General features: G+C 37.2%; 1 protein-coding gene across 6 annotated transcripts in view; it reads right to left on the bottom strand.

Annotated features, from left to right (window-relative positions):
* CDC42BPA (CDC42 binding protein kinase alpha) overlaps positions 1–17,101 on the bottom strand; it is a 188,623-nt gene that overhangs the window by 122,787 nt on the left and 48,735 nt on the right. For all 6 annotated transcript variants that reach the window (XM_086745443.1, XM_086745439.1, XM_086745440.1 and 3 more), the window contains exons 3-4: positions 8,403–8,494; positions 1,667–1,750 (exon numbers count right to left, since the gene is read on the bottom strand). In XM_086745443.1, the coding sequence (XP_086601569.1) occupies positions 1,667–1,750; positions 8,403–8,494 (176 nt within the window). The remainder of the gene's footprint in view (positions 1–1,666; positions 1,751–8,402; positions 8,495–17,101) is intronic.

Raw genomic sequence — 17,101 nt, 5'->3', positions numbered from 1 at the left:
AGTGCAGGACATTGCTAACAGAGCCAAAATGGGTCACTCTTTCTAGCAGGAGTAACAAGTGAGATGTGTTCATCAATGTTTTAAAACAACAGGTTACAGTTGTTGAAGGTCATGCTTTGCAATGTATTTTCACTCCAGATGGTTCTCTTTCCACTGTATACCCATGGGTTACAAATACATGCAAAAACATAGCTGTAATTCTTTTCAGGCTAATGGTTCAGACTTCCAGAAATTCAGCTGGACCCAGGGGAAGAGTATTTTTAATACCTTGCACAGAGAAAAAAAATCTTTCAAATCTATTTATAACTGTATTTTAATGGAAAGAAATAGCTTTTAAACTGACTTTTAAAGGGTACATTTAAAAATAGAGTGGAACTTTATTTCTGGGCTTTTCTTTTCACTGAAATAATAAAACTTAGAGTAATGACATCTATCTTGGAGAGAAATACCTCTTTGCATCAAGACTAATGCCAGATTGCAGTATCTGAATAATTTCTGGATAAACAGGAAATACATTGTGCACATCTAACCACAATCTGCACTGCATTTATACTTCTTAATGTGATAATATTTTCATTAAAAGACACAGGACATGTACACATCAGAAATGGTCTTGAATTTGTCTAGATACATTTTTTTTTTCTTTTAAGTGTGATAGGAAGTGTGATCAATGGGAAACTAACACAAATGTGGAAAAATCAGAATAAATTTGGAAACAATTGAACAGCAAGGCACTCAGTAGCAAAGCAGGAGTCTCAAATAAAAAACGAGGTTAGAGATAATTCGATTAGACAAGTTGGAAGAGACACTACGATAGTGCTTGCACTGCCGAAATTAAAGAAAATAAGTGGCCATTTGTTAATCTATATAGGTAAGACACCAAGTTACATTTTTATGAGTCTATTTTTTAGGCAGTTTATTTTTAGTATGCATACACAGATGAAGAATTTCAAATCAATTTAAAGAGTTAGATACATATTCTGTTTAAAATTAAGACACAAATCTTCAAGTGTAGATTGCATTTTATAAGTTTCTTTCCAAAGGAATCCAGGGAAATTTACTGAGGATTCTACGAAGAGTGGAGTTCTATAATGAAAGTAGGAACCCAAGGCAAAGCAGGGCTGGTGAAAGAGCTGTTTCACCTTTTTCTGAACACAGAACGGACTCAAGCTATAACAAGGAACTGTTCATCACAAATTTTTGCAGACAGACATTTTTACGAAACAAGCACTCCAATTAATTTGAAACTTTTATCTTTCTGATTTTTCAATCTACAAATTGGACCTTGACTAAGTTTAACTACTGATAAACTAATAGGCTTGTTAAGTTATAGTTCAGCAGTTACCTTTCACCATGGAAAATACTTGCTAAAGACTACATTCCTAACTGGAATAAATGCATTAAAAGATTGCTTGTGTAGTTGGTAATGCTGGAGCAATTACAGAAAAGGTAAAATGTCTAAAACATCCAGCCCCACCTAAGTCAAGATTCCATGCCATTTTAATCCTTCTGATGAACTACTTTAAGCTTTTAATTTTAGTATTAATCTTCATACTGTCAGTAAGTGGTGAAGCACCTCCTCAATCCCTCTACATGTGGAAAGAGAAGTAAAAATTCAGAACAGTAAGAAGGTGTATAATTATAGAAAGCATCTCTGTAGTCTTACTTCAGCTCTCTTCAGCATCTCCCACTTATTAAGTATCTTCATCGCAAAAACCTTATCTGCATTCTTCAGTTTTACTACTGCAACCTGAAAAAGAGAAATGAAAGATAAATAAAGATAATAAAACAAAAATGTATACTGTTTTAATTTTTATGAAACCTTACCATTTTGGAAGTTTTTTCTTCAGTGTTCTAGACCCTTAGCTTTACTATCCACACAATACCATAGCATTACCATAAAGAAAGAGTAACATCACAACAGTACAGGATATGTATTCTGCAAAAGTTCCAAGTCTATTTTAAGCTTTCATTATGTATCACACTTCCATTATTTATCACTTTTTCTAGGTGACTACAGATGAACAACAGTTATTTCTCACCATCACACTTCTCACTCTGTCATACTATCATGAAGCTATCACTGGCTGTATGCTTTATGTTCTTGGACTTATCCTTCCAGTTCTACACAATAATCTAAAGTACAGAATTGCCAAGAAAAGTAAACAATGCAGTATTTTCTAAAACAAACAATATCTTTCAGGTTTTAGACACAAATTAGACTGTAGGTTTGCCATAAACCAACTTCCACTCTCATTTCAAATAATGTACTTGAAAGATGCAGTAAAGTATTACTTCAGATTTTTCCACCTGAAGTTCAGTGAGCTCTTTATCATGCCTGTTGTCAGTGGGAGGGAAACAGTGAAATCCACATATTCTAGAGAAATAAAACTCAAGAAACACAAACCTCCCTCCCTTTAATTGCTTCTGATACACTAGACAACATAGGCCTATGTAATAATATATTACAAAGCCAACCAACAGAGTTCTTTTCTGATAATATTACAGTTTTGTTTAGGTATAATAAAAGCTAACATTGAATATTTTTAGGAAAAAGGAAAGGAAGAAGTTTACATGCACATGTTTTCACAGTTCAGACTTCCTCAGGTATAGAAAGCTAAGTATCTTACCCAAAATGGCCATCTGCCACAGACTCAGAGCTGCTGATCGCTGCTGATCAGAGCAGGACCAGACCACTGTACTACCATCCCAATTACAGAAAAGTTTAACAATCAATAGATTTTTACTAACCACTCTCCAAGTATCCCATTCTGCCTCTTCCCTTTCAAATAAATCTTAAGGCTTAAGGAGATAAAAGTTTATTTGTGTGTGCATCTGGTTACTAACCAACATGCTGTCACACAGATTATCGTCATCTTCCTCCTGCAGGCCAGTGACAAAAAAATACTAAGGTTGGACCCTACATTCCTTCCACCTCTTTCATAATCAGTAAACCAACTATGTGTGAAGACAGTGATAACAGAAAAGGAAAGACAGGATCAGACAGTTCGAAGCAAGTGTCACGCAAACCTCTTTCAACCATCTTCAAATGTGTCGTCAGCTGCAGTAGCTCCATGAACACAGCAAAAGTGCACTTTGAAGGACTGCAATACTCAGATGTCTAAACTAAAGCATATCTAAAAGTGTACCTCTTGCTTAGCTACAGATTCTTAGACAAAGTTCCTATATGCGCAGCAACGCATTATCAGCCCTGCTCTTGACACTGCTGCCTTTTGGGGTTACTGGGGGGTGCAGTTGGGGGGGGAGATAAAAAAAAGGAGGGAAGACAGAAAGGTACTTCATTTACTTGTTTAAACTAGTTTATGAACTAAATTTTTTAAAGGTTACTTCATGTAACCTTTAAATGTAAAGGTTTACATTACCTTAATGTAAAAATTTATGTTCAATCCAGACTTGGGATCATAGAATCATAGAATGGTTTGGGTTGGAAGGGACCTTCAAAGGTCATCTAGTCCAACCCCCCTGCAAGAAGCAGGGACATCCCCGACTAGATCAGGTTGCTCAGAGCCCATCCAACCTGGCCTTGAATGTCTCCAGGAACGGGGCACCCACCAGCTCTCTGGGCAACCTGTTCCAGTGTTCTACAATCCTCAGTGTAAAAAAATTTTTCCTAATATCTAATCTAAATCTACCTCCTTCACGGTACTTTCAGATTTGAAACAAAAATGGATTGTTTCTGTAGAATGTAATTCTGCTTTTAATTCATAAAGAATGCCTGCTCTCCTGCGCATGGTACCCCAAGACTGAGCATCACAATTTTCTTTAGGAGGAAAACATAAATCCTCTGCCGTGATACATAACCCATAACGCAGATTTCAATCTTGAGTTTCCTTTTATTTCACTTGCTAAAACTAGCTTGAAACTCCAGTAAGCCACATCTGTATGGATTTCTAATGAGAAATGGCAGGAGGAGAAAGTCTTAACATTGAAACCAGTCAGCGTTCAAACTGTATCACATCTTGGAGGACAGGCATCCTCCCCCTGCTGCATGATGGAGGCTGTGCTACGAGGCTACAATGTAATTCTGCCCTAAAGATGTTGAAAGGTTTTGCCACTGCTGTAGGGGAAAAAAAAGAAACAGTTGGTCCTAGAGCCGACTAGACCACTGCTGCTGCCCAGCGTGAAAAGTAAGTTTTTCCCCACCATTAACCATTGTAGTATAGGCAGCCAGAGGCATGAGATAATACATGTATTTCAAGTCCAACTTCAGGATTTCATTTCTTGCCCGTAGCACACTCAGTGAAAGGCAGTGTTATTCTGCAAAAGATTTGGCTATTGAAAGACATACGCTACTTGCACAGCTGCCTAAATCTGTAGCCTCTCATACAGCATTCACTTGGACACAACCAAAAGAGCTACAGTACCGCCTCTGGGTAACAGCTTAGGCCTTCAACGACAAGATCAAGGGCTTGGTACCTTCTGTGAGTGTGTAACAGCATTGAGAAATGACTGAAGAACAAAAACAGACTCATGTTTAACAGCTGTGTTTACAACCAGTCAGAAGCAGTCCTTCACTTTGTGAAAGCCATTAATGTTATTCCCTATCAATAACCATCACACACACACAAAAAAAAATACCATAAACATCGTTTTTTTCTGCAATCACAGCATCTTTTGCGGGGTGTCTCAGTGCTTTATGAAAGTAAATTCTAAAATGCTTATTTTGGGACTGTGAAAGAGAAGCCTGCCAGCTCAGCAATGAGCAGTCTGATGCAGGTTCTCATCGTAACAAAAAAAATCTGAAACACGATTACAGACCCGGGTAGTGTTTACATACACACACAGAGGTATATACTACGTATACAAATGTCCAAATACACACAGAGTGCTGTTTTGATGTCCTCCCTTCCCCAGAGAAGTTGTCAAGACAGAAGAAAGGATAATCATTTCTGCCTAGGTACCCTGAAGCGTCTTGCTACTGGAATTTCTTAAAATTGAACTTCTAAAGGTTAGAGGGTTTTTTTTACATTTAAGTTTTCCTGTGAGCAGTCAAACAAAAAATGATTGGTATGTGCTGATGTAAACATCTTGGTTTAGTCAGATAGTGTTGTTTTTTTTTCTCTCCAACAGTTTTCCATATTTCCCACAAACAGCAGTACAGTCTGGCATGCTGTCAGACACCTTCTGCCCCAAATTTGGCTACTTGTCTCTAAGGTACATGTCTGTACATTTCCTTCACTTAAAAAGCAACAGCCTTATACAGAAAAAAAAAAAAGCTAAATCAGAAGCCATTAAAACTGAAATGAAGGAGGGGAAAAAAGGCATTATTCCACCCTCCCAAAAAAACACTTGGCATTGGTTTTCTTGTTCATCAAGAGTAGGCAGCCCTCCAGAAAGAGGAAGAAGGAATGTTACTGCTCATAACTGGATGTCAAAATTTAGGAGCAACTAACTAGTTTTCACAACCACAAAATCCGTCATCGTTGAAATATCAACAACATAACAACATAGTATTTGCTTGCATAAACAAGCACTAAACTTTTTTTTTTAAAGCAATAATAGAATGAACCGAAAATTCAGTATTAGCTAGAACCTTCAACAAGCTGCACTTTTGTACTGCTGAGAGACACTGCTATCAGCTGTTGCCCAGTTGCTTCACCTTTCCTAGTAGCATTCTTCAACTCCCAAGTTTAAAGTCGTCTTGTTTAGAGTTAAGTTTTTCAATCCATGCTGCCCAAAGCTAGCACCATGAAACACTTGATGCCCACATCATTAATTTTACCAGGATAATCCTCCTTCAAGCAAAACATCTGTGTTTTCTAAAGACAACTCACTCAATAAAATTTTAAATAACTAAAGGTATGTACGCAGAGGGAAGGGGCATGTAATTAATTTTACAAAAAGGAAGCATTATCAGACTGGCAGCAAGCAGGGTAAAAGGAAAAAGAAAACTAGAAACAATGAACTCTTACAGTTATAAGCAATAACTAGTTTAAACTACTTTTGGTCTACATCAAACTTGTAAAAACAAAAAGGGAAATATTTCTTGACTATGCAAATTGAAGAAAATGAGTAGCATAAAATCAAAATAAGAACAAGCCTGAGATTGTGCCAAAGAAAACTTGCATTAACTTCGTAGTCTACAGAATTTCAGAACTATGTTGATTCAGGAGACAAAAATTACTCCTCCCAGTAACCTAGGGCAACTTTGGTCTCACTTATAGTTTGGTGGAAAGAAAACAAATTCTTCTAGATTTCTTAATCTATCTCAGTAAACTGCTGTAGTCTACCAGATCATACAAGTGTTTTGCAATTTAATATGAATACAGTTTTTAGTGGTTTAAGTAGCAGTAAAATTTGGTGGTCCTTGTTTCAACCCCAGTCAGATATTTACTGGTTACTTTAAAGCAAAATTATTAATTTCATACAGAATTTGTTTTCTTAGACAAATGTCTGTGTAGGACTTCAAACTTGTCTTTAAGCTATCAAGAAAATTTAACATATATCTTTGCAAATATTTAGTTAGTCCTACTTTAATAACATATAAAACCAAATATCTTCACTGAGACAACTTCAGTTTTCCCTTTACTGAAGATTTTGACAATTAGAGTCATGCTATCTTTCTCAGATAAGGAATTAGAAAGAAACATTGTTCCTAAAAGAGGAGAACTAACCAATTACACTGACTGAGCCCAGAAGAGAATGGGGAAAGTTACGCTCTCACTAATCACGGGATGATTCACCACAAAGAAGCTTCCTGAGAAAGAACTACAGGGTTTTTTTTGTGGTTTAGCTGCTGTAGAGTTTGATGCTGATTTAGCAGACAAAAATGACTTCTCTTAAAAACACAATATAAGGCAGGTTTCACATATGACTCTTCTGACAAGAAAGCACCCACATCGGTGATTTTTCTTACATCTTACACAATCTGTACTTTAACTCTGCTGCAACTCCTATGGCAGCACTGAGAAAAGCCAATGTTTTAAACAGAAGCATTTACATCAAAATGGAAAATGCAACACATTCTCTTTGTGGCAGAGGTTCAGACTAAAGAAATTATCCATGAGCAACTTCAGTCTGCAGTCTCCTTTGCAAAGAAGTATTACTCCAGATAGAGCAAAACCAACCAAAGGTGACAAAGTAGCTAAATAAATGATACTCTTTTATTGTTATTTTTACAGTTGTCCAACGATAACATTCACATGTCGGCATCATTAGAGCACGTAGTGACATACCTACAGTAAAAATTCCTGTTCCTTGCATACTACCTATAGAAATCTGTTCTTCCATAACACCATACTAGTAAAGACTAATTTTCACACAACGTAAACATGAGTGAACTTGAAACCAAGTCTTCTCTGTATGAGATACTCTATAGTATGAGATGCTCTCATACTAGAGAACTGAAAAAAAAAAAACAAAACAAAACAAAAAAAACCCAACACCACAAACAAAAAAAAAAAACAAAAAAAAAAAAACAACAAAACCCAAACCATTTCCAGTTCCAAAAGTAATTAAAATATCATTCATCGTTCAGAAAATCTTTTTCTTATACTTTGAGTTTCAGTTCACATGTATTTTCAGGCAGTATGGAGCACCTTCTGCAGAACCTTTACATACTATCCCCATCTGTAGTACATTTGACTACCAAAAATTTAAGGCGCTGTTATACATTAGGTTGCTCTTACTAGATACATAGTGTCCTGCATGAAGAAAAAAGCACATGCACCTAATATAATTAAGAAGCAGGGGCAGAAAGCTAATGTTTTTTAATTCAAGTTTCCTGAACCTATATAATCTGACATGCCTAGTGTAAAACCTAGTGACCAATAGCCTTGCTTGATTACTTAAACTAAAAGATAGTTTAATCAGAAACAGCAAAAAATTGTACAGTAGGTGACAACTGAAAAAGAAACTATCATTTGCTAAGCTCTTTAAAATAAATACAGGAAAAATATTCAAACATTTATTTAAAAATAGGAAACAAAGTGACAGGAATAGAAAGATTTCTCTGTGTTCTTAGAATGTCAATATCAATATTTGGCTATTTAAGTTGCTGAAAACTACTTTCAGACTATTCAGCTATTAGGATGATTAGAAATGACTAGGTCTTTGCACCATCAGTAACTCACTGGCCTCCACCTGCTGATTGGGAAGAATTACAGGCAAGCAAACGATTTATCATCAAACTGTTGAAACATGGTCTTTTAATCCATGTTAACTTGCTTTCTCTAAAATTTAAAAGACTTTAAAAGGGCTGTCAAAGAATGTATAAATCAAAATGTACTTGCATCAAACATTAGATGGGCCTACAATATCCATTATGCCTAAGTAATGTAAAACTCATACATTGATATATTGCTATTAACTGTTTCTCTCCAGTGCTGCAGATTTGCAAGAGCACATTCAAACCCTTCCTTCCACCTCCTTCATATACATACCTCCCCAAAGGCTCCTCGACCAATCACCTTCAGGATTTCAAAATCTTCTTTGTGCAGTCGCATCTGCTTCACTTTAGATGTAAAAGGTTTGGCTGAAACAAAGGAAAATATCAACCATTTAAAAAAAAAAAACCAAAAAACTCAATAAGCAAAAAAACCAAATCATCACACCAAAACAAAACAAAAAACCAAACAAGGTAACAGTAATGCACAATAGATATAATCACCTCCATTGATATTAGCGGTACAATGGATAAAATTCTTTTAAAATTGTAGATGTTGTAAAGTCTGAACTTAGTGAAGTTTTCTAAAATTCCTCAGATGCCAGGAACCAGTTCTTTACCAGGAGTTACATTTGTTACAACTACAGGAACATCAGCTTATGCTTTAAAAAAAAAAAAAAAAAAAAAATGAAGTTTTACACACAACTACTAAGGATGTAGCCATATGACACTGAGATTTTCACTTATTTTAGTTACATTTTTACATTAAATTTATAATAATTTTATTCAAATATTTAATTATATAATTAAAATACATGTACTTCTAAAACATAATTTTAAAAATATTTCACTCAGAGAGATTCACCAGACTTTCAATTAATCTTTTATACCTTAAAAGAAAGGTCTTGCAATTGGAAAAATAAGTGACAACAAAATGTACTGCCTTACTGGGACAGCCTCAGCTGTACTGCACTAAGTGATTTAATACAAATATTAATACTACTGACAAATACTACTGAACAAATTAAAACAAGCCATTAACTTGAAAAACAACTGATTGAAAACAAACGAGTAGTTCTCAACTTCAACATTTTTTGACCATTATAGGCCTGGCTAGAGTACAAGGCAAAATATCTTGTTAACAAGCAACAGCATAGCTGTTTAAACCACAAAACTCTTCCTCATTTTATATTGTAAGGAAGGGCCTGTCATTCTTTAATTATTACATTTTGGAATCTTCCAGGGTTCCCATAGGGACACTGGAAAAATAAACATCATTATAAGTACTTCAGTAAAACACAGCCGACAAAAATAGGTTTGGATTAGGTTTAGTGATTTGTAGTATCAGTGTTAGTGGAAAAGTTTGTAAACCCTTCTCCAATTTTTTTAATCACCTCTAGCAACAGACATGTCAACGTATAGTCAAGTAGTTTTACGAAGAAAGATACAGTCCAAGAAAATAAAAGAGGGAGAGAGGGAAAAAAAAAAAAAGGGAAAAAAAAAAAAGAAGGGAAAAAAATATAAATAATTGCCCTAGGAATGTGCTCCAAATAGCTTGTTCCAAAAAAGGTCAATTTGCTTTATCATCAACGTTGTTTGTCTGCTGTGCAAACATCAGCTGTTCTTGTGGTAACAGCAATCTTAAGTACAGAAATCTTGGCCTGGCCAAGGGTCTTGGAAGGCCTATCTTCAGACAGCCGTTTCATGCATCCAGCTCTCCAGACTACGAGGTTAACAGGCAGGCTTTTTGCAACTAGCTTGGCAATGTCATACGAGCTGTTACGAAGACAGTGAACTGTAAGGTCAGGGAACAGTTTTCAAAATGCAGTGTGCTCAAAGGAGTCCCGTCCCTGCACAGGCACACACAGGTACACAGTCTCCTGTGTTAACAACCCCATCCTCCCAAACAGAATCATCATGAAGTTAACAGAAAACACCACCCCCTTCTTCAGAAGGGGCTGCGGTTTCCTTGATCGTTGGTACCAGAGTGACACACTGTCTTTGCAGCTACACAAGGCAGCGTGGGCATTTCCTTCGGTACTTCATTCAACCTACAGAAATACATAGAGGGACAGCTGAATTTTTCCACACAGACATCCCTTTTCAAGGTTGTTAGCCACGTGCGATACCGATTAGGGACAGCAGTTCGCCGCGCCAAATTGAATTCTTCCCCCTCCAAATCAGAGAGTATGTGTGGGCAGCATGTCCCCTGGCTCCTTCTGGATTTTTGACTCAGCAGGAACCAAAGTTCATTACATAAAATTTTAAAATTTGCCAGTGTGTCCTCTATGGCCACAATCTGAAAAGTCGTACACAGAGACTGTGGAGGAGGTTACTCTGAAAAAATATTCTATGTTGCTATCAATTGCCGTGAAGGAGATGGATAGATAAGACTTGATCTATAACAACTGTTCTACAAAAACATTAGCCACCTCACCTGGCCAATACCTCCGATCTCATCCTGCCTGCGAAAACTGCAGCACCACCCTCTTGGCAAGATTCCCTACACTTATTTAATCAGTTACACATGGCAAGAAAAACCAATCTCCCAATACCCCCTGAGGGGTAACCAATGTACTGAAGTAGTAAGCTAAGCTGTTTTTTTCAAACAAGGTGAACCTGCCATGACTAGTCCTTCAAGTTATTTAAGTCTCTATGGGCCTTTCCCCATATTTTATGTTCTAGCCATTCATTCCATTTATGCTTACAGTGCATTCAAATAATAAAAATCAGTAAAAGGAGAATTCTACAAATGTTTGATATCTAAATTTTTTCCAGTTGGAATTCGACTAGAACTTCTCCTGAAGCAACATGTTAAGCACAGAAAAACAGTCAGCAGGACTCCAGGTGCCAAGCCAGGCATACAGGGGAGCATACACTCTGCCCCCCGGCCCTGAAAAGGGAGGATTTTATAACAATTACAACAACTGTCCAGCAGAAGAAAGGAAAAACAATGGGTTCTGCAGCAGTGACGCTGAGCTTCAGCAGTCTGTTTATCGTACTTCTGGGGCGGAAGCAGTTAGTAGCGTTACTTACAGCACGTTTAATACCAAGTGGTTTAATTTTTAACTCTTGGAGATAAACGCCCATCTCCTGAAGAGCGGGTGCAGGGAGGACAGCAACATAGTTGATAACCCAATACAGTTTAGAACTGTGATTACACACAACACCAAACAACATCCAAAAAATAAACCAGCAGTACTGGATGCTTTATTTGCAAAGGTAGCCTCATGCTCCTGCTTTACTCTCTACCCCTCCAGCTCCCAGTCTCTGTCTGCAGAGCTTGGGCAGGGCTAGCCCCAAAATTCAGATTTTTCAGAGTTAACCTACTAGCTGGGGGGAAGAGCTGGTGGTGAGCCCCTTCCCCCTCCCTGCCTGCTAGTGCCACTTTCCCTCCCCAGTAGAGCACAGCAGCGAGGGAGAGCTGCTAAGGCACAGGCTGAAATTAAACCCAAGCGAGATGAATGAAGATAATGGTGACTGTTCAAGGAAAGTGCTGCAGACTTAGAGAAGCAATTGAAAATGGGTGCCCACAACTGATTTAAATAGAAAACAAAACAGAACAGGACAGTGTTTAGGAATTCCTCTTGGTGCCTCACTGACGCCATAGTCGGTTTTTGGATAACTGCTCAGATGGAAGACAGTAAGACCTGCCAGTTGAGCCTACAAAGATACCCATTTCTTCCCAAAGGAATTACAAAACGTGCTTCCTTAGTGATCCTGGTATCAGAGAGCAAAACCAGCCTTCTGCCTGCTGCATTGTACAATGTGAAATACCATGTCAAGCCAAAGATATAGAAATTAAAAGCTGTATCCACCAGAACTATCAACAGCAATGGTGAAAGTTCATTATGCAGGAAACAGATTGGAAAAGAAAACAACCACGATGGGAAACTAGCTGCTTGCCATTTCAAGACAAAGCACCCTTTCCTTCGCTACTTAAAGATAATTATAAAAATACATACAGAGCTTTCCCATGCAAGGGAGAAAACCTACATAACCTAAGCGATTCTTTCACTTAACTGAATACCAGAAGGCTCTCTGATTCCTCCTAACCGTCCTTGAAAATATTAAAAATTGGGGGAAAAAAAAAGAAAACAAAACCAAAGCAGAACAACACATCAACGGCTTTGTTTTTAAAAGCATTCTGCAGTTTTGAAATTTCTGCTAAATTCCTGGAAGGAATTTAACAAGTGCTTTTATTTTATATGCTGACTCTAAACCCAGAGTATTTCTTTTCCGCTGGCTTCTATCGGCTGTGATTATGAAATGTGTAAATATCATTTTTGGGTTAAAATAGATCATAACTGGAGGTTTCAAAAAAAAAAAAAAAACAACTCCAGAAAGGAGGTGTGAGAGAATACTCCTCCCAAAATAAACAGCATTTCTCAAAACAAAGGATAAATAATTGACAATCAGCAAAGTAGAGCTGCGTAAAGCCTAATTTAATTGAGAGGAGATGGAAAAGAACTTAAGAACCCACTTAAGATTGGCAAAACAGCACAAGAAAGCCTTGTTGCAGTTTCTGCCAACTCTCTGGAGGAAACCAGGGGCAAAATACTGTAGTCGACAGCGATAGCAGCTGAACCACAGAACATCAGTTAAGGCAATGCAGAAAATACGAGCCACAACTACTCAGTTTTAACAGTTAACATCCAGTTTTCACTCCATCAGAATGTTTTTAACATGTTTTTTCTGATTAACATTTAAGTGCCAACATCTGTAAGTACAAGTTAAGAATCTGATATTTTCCAAGAATGAGAAGCATGTCCACAAATTCCTCTACTATGGTATAGACAGACACAATGTTCTGGATCCTATTTATCTTGGGGGGAAAAAAAAAAAGTAATCAGCTCTCATCTAGGTCAAGTAGAGATCATCCAGCCATCTTTGGCTACAGCTACCACAAAAGATTCTTCAACAGGAACTTTAAAATCAGAGACAAAAATAAAATATATTTCCCAAACATACAAGAGCAGTTCTGTTTTTTCCCTCCCCAGACTCAGATGAAAAATAATCCCTGCATTCATGAACACTCACTGCAGATCTGGGCAACACTTCCATACCACATCAAGATATGGCCATTATTTTTTTACATTACCATTCTTTCTCGTCATAAGAATTTCAGTAAAACACTCCATGTTTAAATATTTTTATACTAGCAGCAAAGTGAAATATTGAACTTTAATTCATCCTGCTGTACAATGGAATTCTGAAGCAATTCTTGCAGCACGGTCAGTAAAATCTTTACTCTAAGAATCCTGTTCCACCTAGTAAAGAGGGTGGAAATGCTTTGGGAGCAAGTCTAGAGCAGACAGTAAAAATGTTTTGTGATATTTAAAAAACCTGAAAGACTAACAAAGGAGGAGAAAGGTGGTCTTATTCCTCTAAAGCAGAATGCTGCTTAGACACCATCCCTCATGCTGTCACAGAGTTGGAGACGAGTCAATTAAAAACACGCTTCTAACAGTCAAACTTCACATTCCTTGATATCTGACATGTAACTTAGTATGCTGGTCTTTGCCAAAAAAAAAGATGCTAGGCATTTAAGCTGTAAATAAAAAAAATTAAAAAAAAAAAAAATCAGACCTGTGTCTAGAATTACTAAACGCTCTGAAACAAAATCAAAATAAACCAGGCATCAAAAATGAATACTTTAAGTAAAATTCTTAAGTCTGACAATGCATCACTTTTTATTACGTATAATAGAGATATCACCGTCTAATCTGACTAGGCTCTTGAAAAATCCTATCTTACTGTTTGTCAAACATTATGTGTTGGTAAGTATCAGAGAAAAAAAAAAAAATCTAGTATCATGCAATAAACGAACAGCATGTAACCACACAGCAGATTTCAAGGAGAGAGGGAGGAGAAAGAAAAAGGGGGGGAGGGCAGCATGGGGAGGGGGAAAGAAGCTGTCAAGTAACAGCTCTCCTTTCTAAAGAACTGTTGTGGTATTTTGTGACCACAACGGAAGCCTGTACTATGTACTCTCTCAAGGTAGTTGTGGGGGCATCATTAATTCTGTCATTTCCTTTGTTCTGCATTTATGGTTTTGCATCCTTAATTAAAGAATTGTTCAATACATATTTTATTTCTAATTCAAATACCCCTCTAATTTAAAAAAAAATTAATTCTAATCCTCTCTAGAAATTCAGCTACATACTGTAATAATACAGCAGTGTTTTACCAGAAGAAAGCTTGCAACTTTGGTCCACAGAACAGGGGCATGTAGTACGTGATCCTCACTAAAAGGCCAGTGCTGCAGGTTGTTGCCTTTTGTATGGACCAGCACTAATGAAGCCCCCTGTTCAGTTTCCCATGTATTTCACAGCACTTTAGGAATCTCCTGTTCCAATTCTGAAGCTAGACAAAGAGGGATTTAAAGGGATACTCAAATACCTGTCTAATTTTGCAGCCTGCCTTACACTCCCTTCTCTTGCCTCTCACAAAGACGTGATCTGGTTTCACCTCTTCCCTGCTGTGACTCCTCATCCTTCTCGACTCCAAGCTTTCCTTCTCAACTATTTGGTCCTATCCTCTCCCACAACACTCATCATCCAGTATCACTCTGCCCTGTCCCGACACATCTTCGCCACCACACATGATGGTTTCTGTCCACAGCCTCCTCAGTTTTCTCCACATCCGTACCTTGCCTACTTCTTACATCGATCTGCTCATGTCCATCTCTCTTTACCTCTGGGCCCTCACCCCATTGGCCTGCTGGTCACAGAAGCCACAATCTGAGCAAAGTTCTGCTAGTTTTCTAATTTCTCACTTTTCCTTTCAAACTCTGGCCTACCCAGCTGGAATCTCTCTTCCAAAGTCCCGTTTTCAGTGATGATGCCCTGCCATCATCCTTTCTCAAATTTCCCGATGCATTTCCTTTCTCCTTTTACCACCACTAGTCTTGAGTGCCTTTACTTTTCATTCAATTGTGACTAACATACAAGGACTTGAGCTACATAGCACCAACTTGCCTTCCTTTTACTTCAGAAATTTAATTAAAAAGAAAGACTGCTTTTACAGCCATCTATATAAAGCACATATCCTGAGGTCAGACATTTGATTTTTTTGCTGATGCTGAGAGTTTCATTACATCTTATGTGAGCAACCAACATTATTCATGTTCATTTTTGAGGGAAAAAAAGCCGTAAAAGCTCTGTAAAACTGAAAACACTTTTAATCTCATTTAATTAGCTAAAGGATATGCTTTAAACCTTGTGAGAAGGGGCGTGAGCAAACTCTCCACAAACTCTCCTCTTTTAAACTGACTCTGGGTTGTGTAGTCGTCTATTCCTAGCTTATACTTAATTCAGAACTTGTCAAAATGCACACCTGTCAAGTCCCAAACAGCACATGAATCATTTGAGTCCTGTTTCTCAATCCTCCATCACGCTGTTTTTACCCCCAAACTCGCTGCATATGATGGCAGACACTTCCCAGCGAGCCGCAAAGGCCTCAGAGCAGAGAGCCTGTAATGCAGCTGAGCTCTAACAGCAGGCAAATTCTTCTCCAGGATGTCGCGGGCAAGCGCCCACAATATGAAATGACATATCATGTACCAATATACCTTGTTTACTCTTTAAAAGCATGGTGTAAACCTGCTCATAAGCACTTCATGTACAGCATATGTTTCACTGACACTTATTTACATTTGCATTGCAATAGATCTCAAAGGTCCAGTCAGGACTGGAGAACTCTGGGTAGTGAATATAAAAATTACGCTCCTAATTCTGCCTTTACGGACAACATTCGACATGAAAGATGTTACATGAAGTCCTCCATTCATTATCTATATCTGACATTAAATTGAGGTTCAAACATTAAAATAAAGTTCAAAATCCATAAAAGCAAAAATTACTTTGATATAATGTATGTCAAATGGAATTATTAAAAACTATAGTAAGAAAGAACTTGATATCATGAGAAGGAATTATGCCTAGGTTAAAATAATACACGTTTTCCAGTTGTATTTTTAATTTTCTTTAGAAGTAAATACTCACTGTCATTAGATATATTTTTAAAATAGTATTTGTGATCCAAATAAATAAAAAGTGACTTTTGAACACTGCCTACACTAGTTTTTACACTGTCTGATATATTCTACAGGTTACTCCAAAATTAGTAAAAATAAGAAAACAGATCATACTGCACTCCATTAATATATCACAGTGAAATGCTGCTTCTGAGTATTAAGCCACTGTAAGTGCAATGAAAAACAAAGATACGCTACTGCAGTCTCTACAACTGCTTTTTACTCAAATTTCAAATTCCTGGTCACAAAAGAAGAAAACAAAACACCCTTCCTATGTCCACAGAAATTTTTCTACCTCCACAGCTTAAGCTCCCACGCCACACATACCTCACATCATTTTAATGCCACCATCCTATATTATTTCTGCTGTAAGAACTGCAAACTACTTATTTGCTCGGTCCTGGTATTCAAGCTGGGTAATGCAATTGAATATGCTCATTATTGTCTGATTCTTTTGCATTGATATAATGATAAAAAGACAGTAATTCTAAAAAAGTGACATTAAGTCAAGTTTCAAGAACTCTTCTTAAGCTTCACCACATTTTAGGGAATTATGTCCTTAACAGCAGGCCTTTATTAAACTAACAACACTCCTTAAAGATCTTCAAAGATTCTAGAACTTCAGCATCTTTCAGAGTTACCTCAAAACTAACGTAATTAAAATTTTAAAATAATTAATCATTTGAAAGTTCAGTGTCATTAGAATGCAAATTGCCTATAATAAACTTGATTTGGCCCACTTGAGAATAAAGACCACATTCATAATGCCTAAGTACCTAACTGTGCAACAGATCCGGCACTCTATTTCTCAACTACAATCATCTTCGCCTTCTTCCTGATTATGTGATCACTGCAAAATAATGCTGATTAAGATATTTTTATTTTGGCCGCATTTCACCTCATGACAATTTCAATCATTGAACCTTCAGTGCAGCTGA

This window comes from Chlamydotis macqueenii, chromosome 3 (assembly GCF_036417535.1).
Source record: "Chlamydotis macqueenii isolate bChlMac1 chromosome 3, bChlMac1.mat, whole genome shotgun sequence".
Classification (NCBI taxonomy): Eukaryota; Metazoa; Chordata; class Aves; order Otidiformes; family Otididae; genus Chlamydotis; species Chlamydotis macqueenii.
This window is presented reverse-complemented; position numbering and strand designations above follow the sequence as displayed.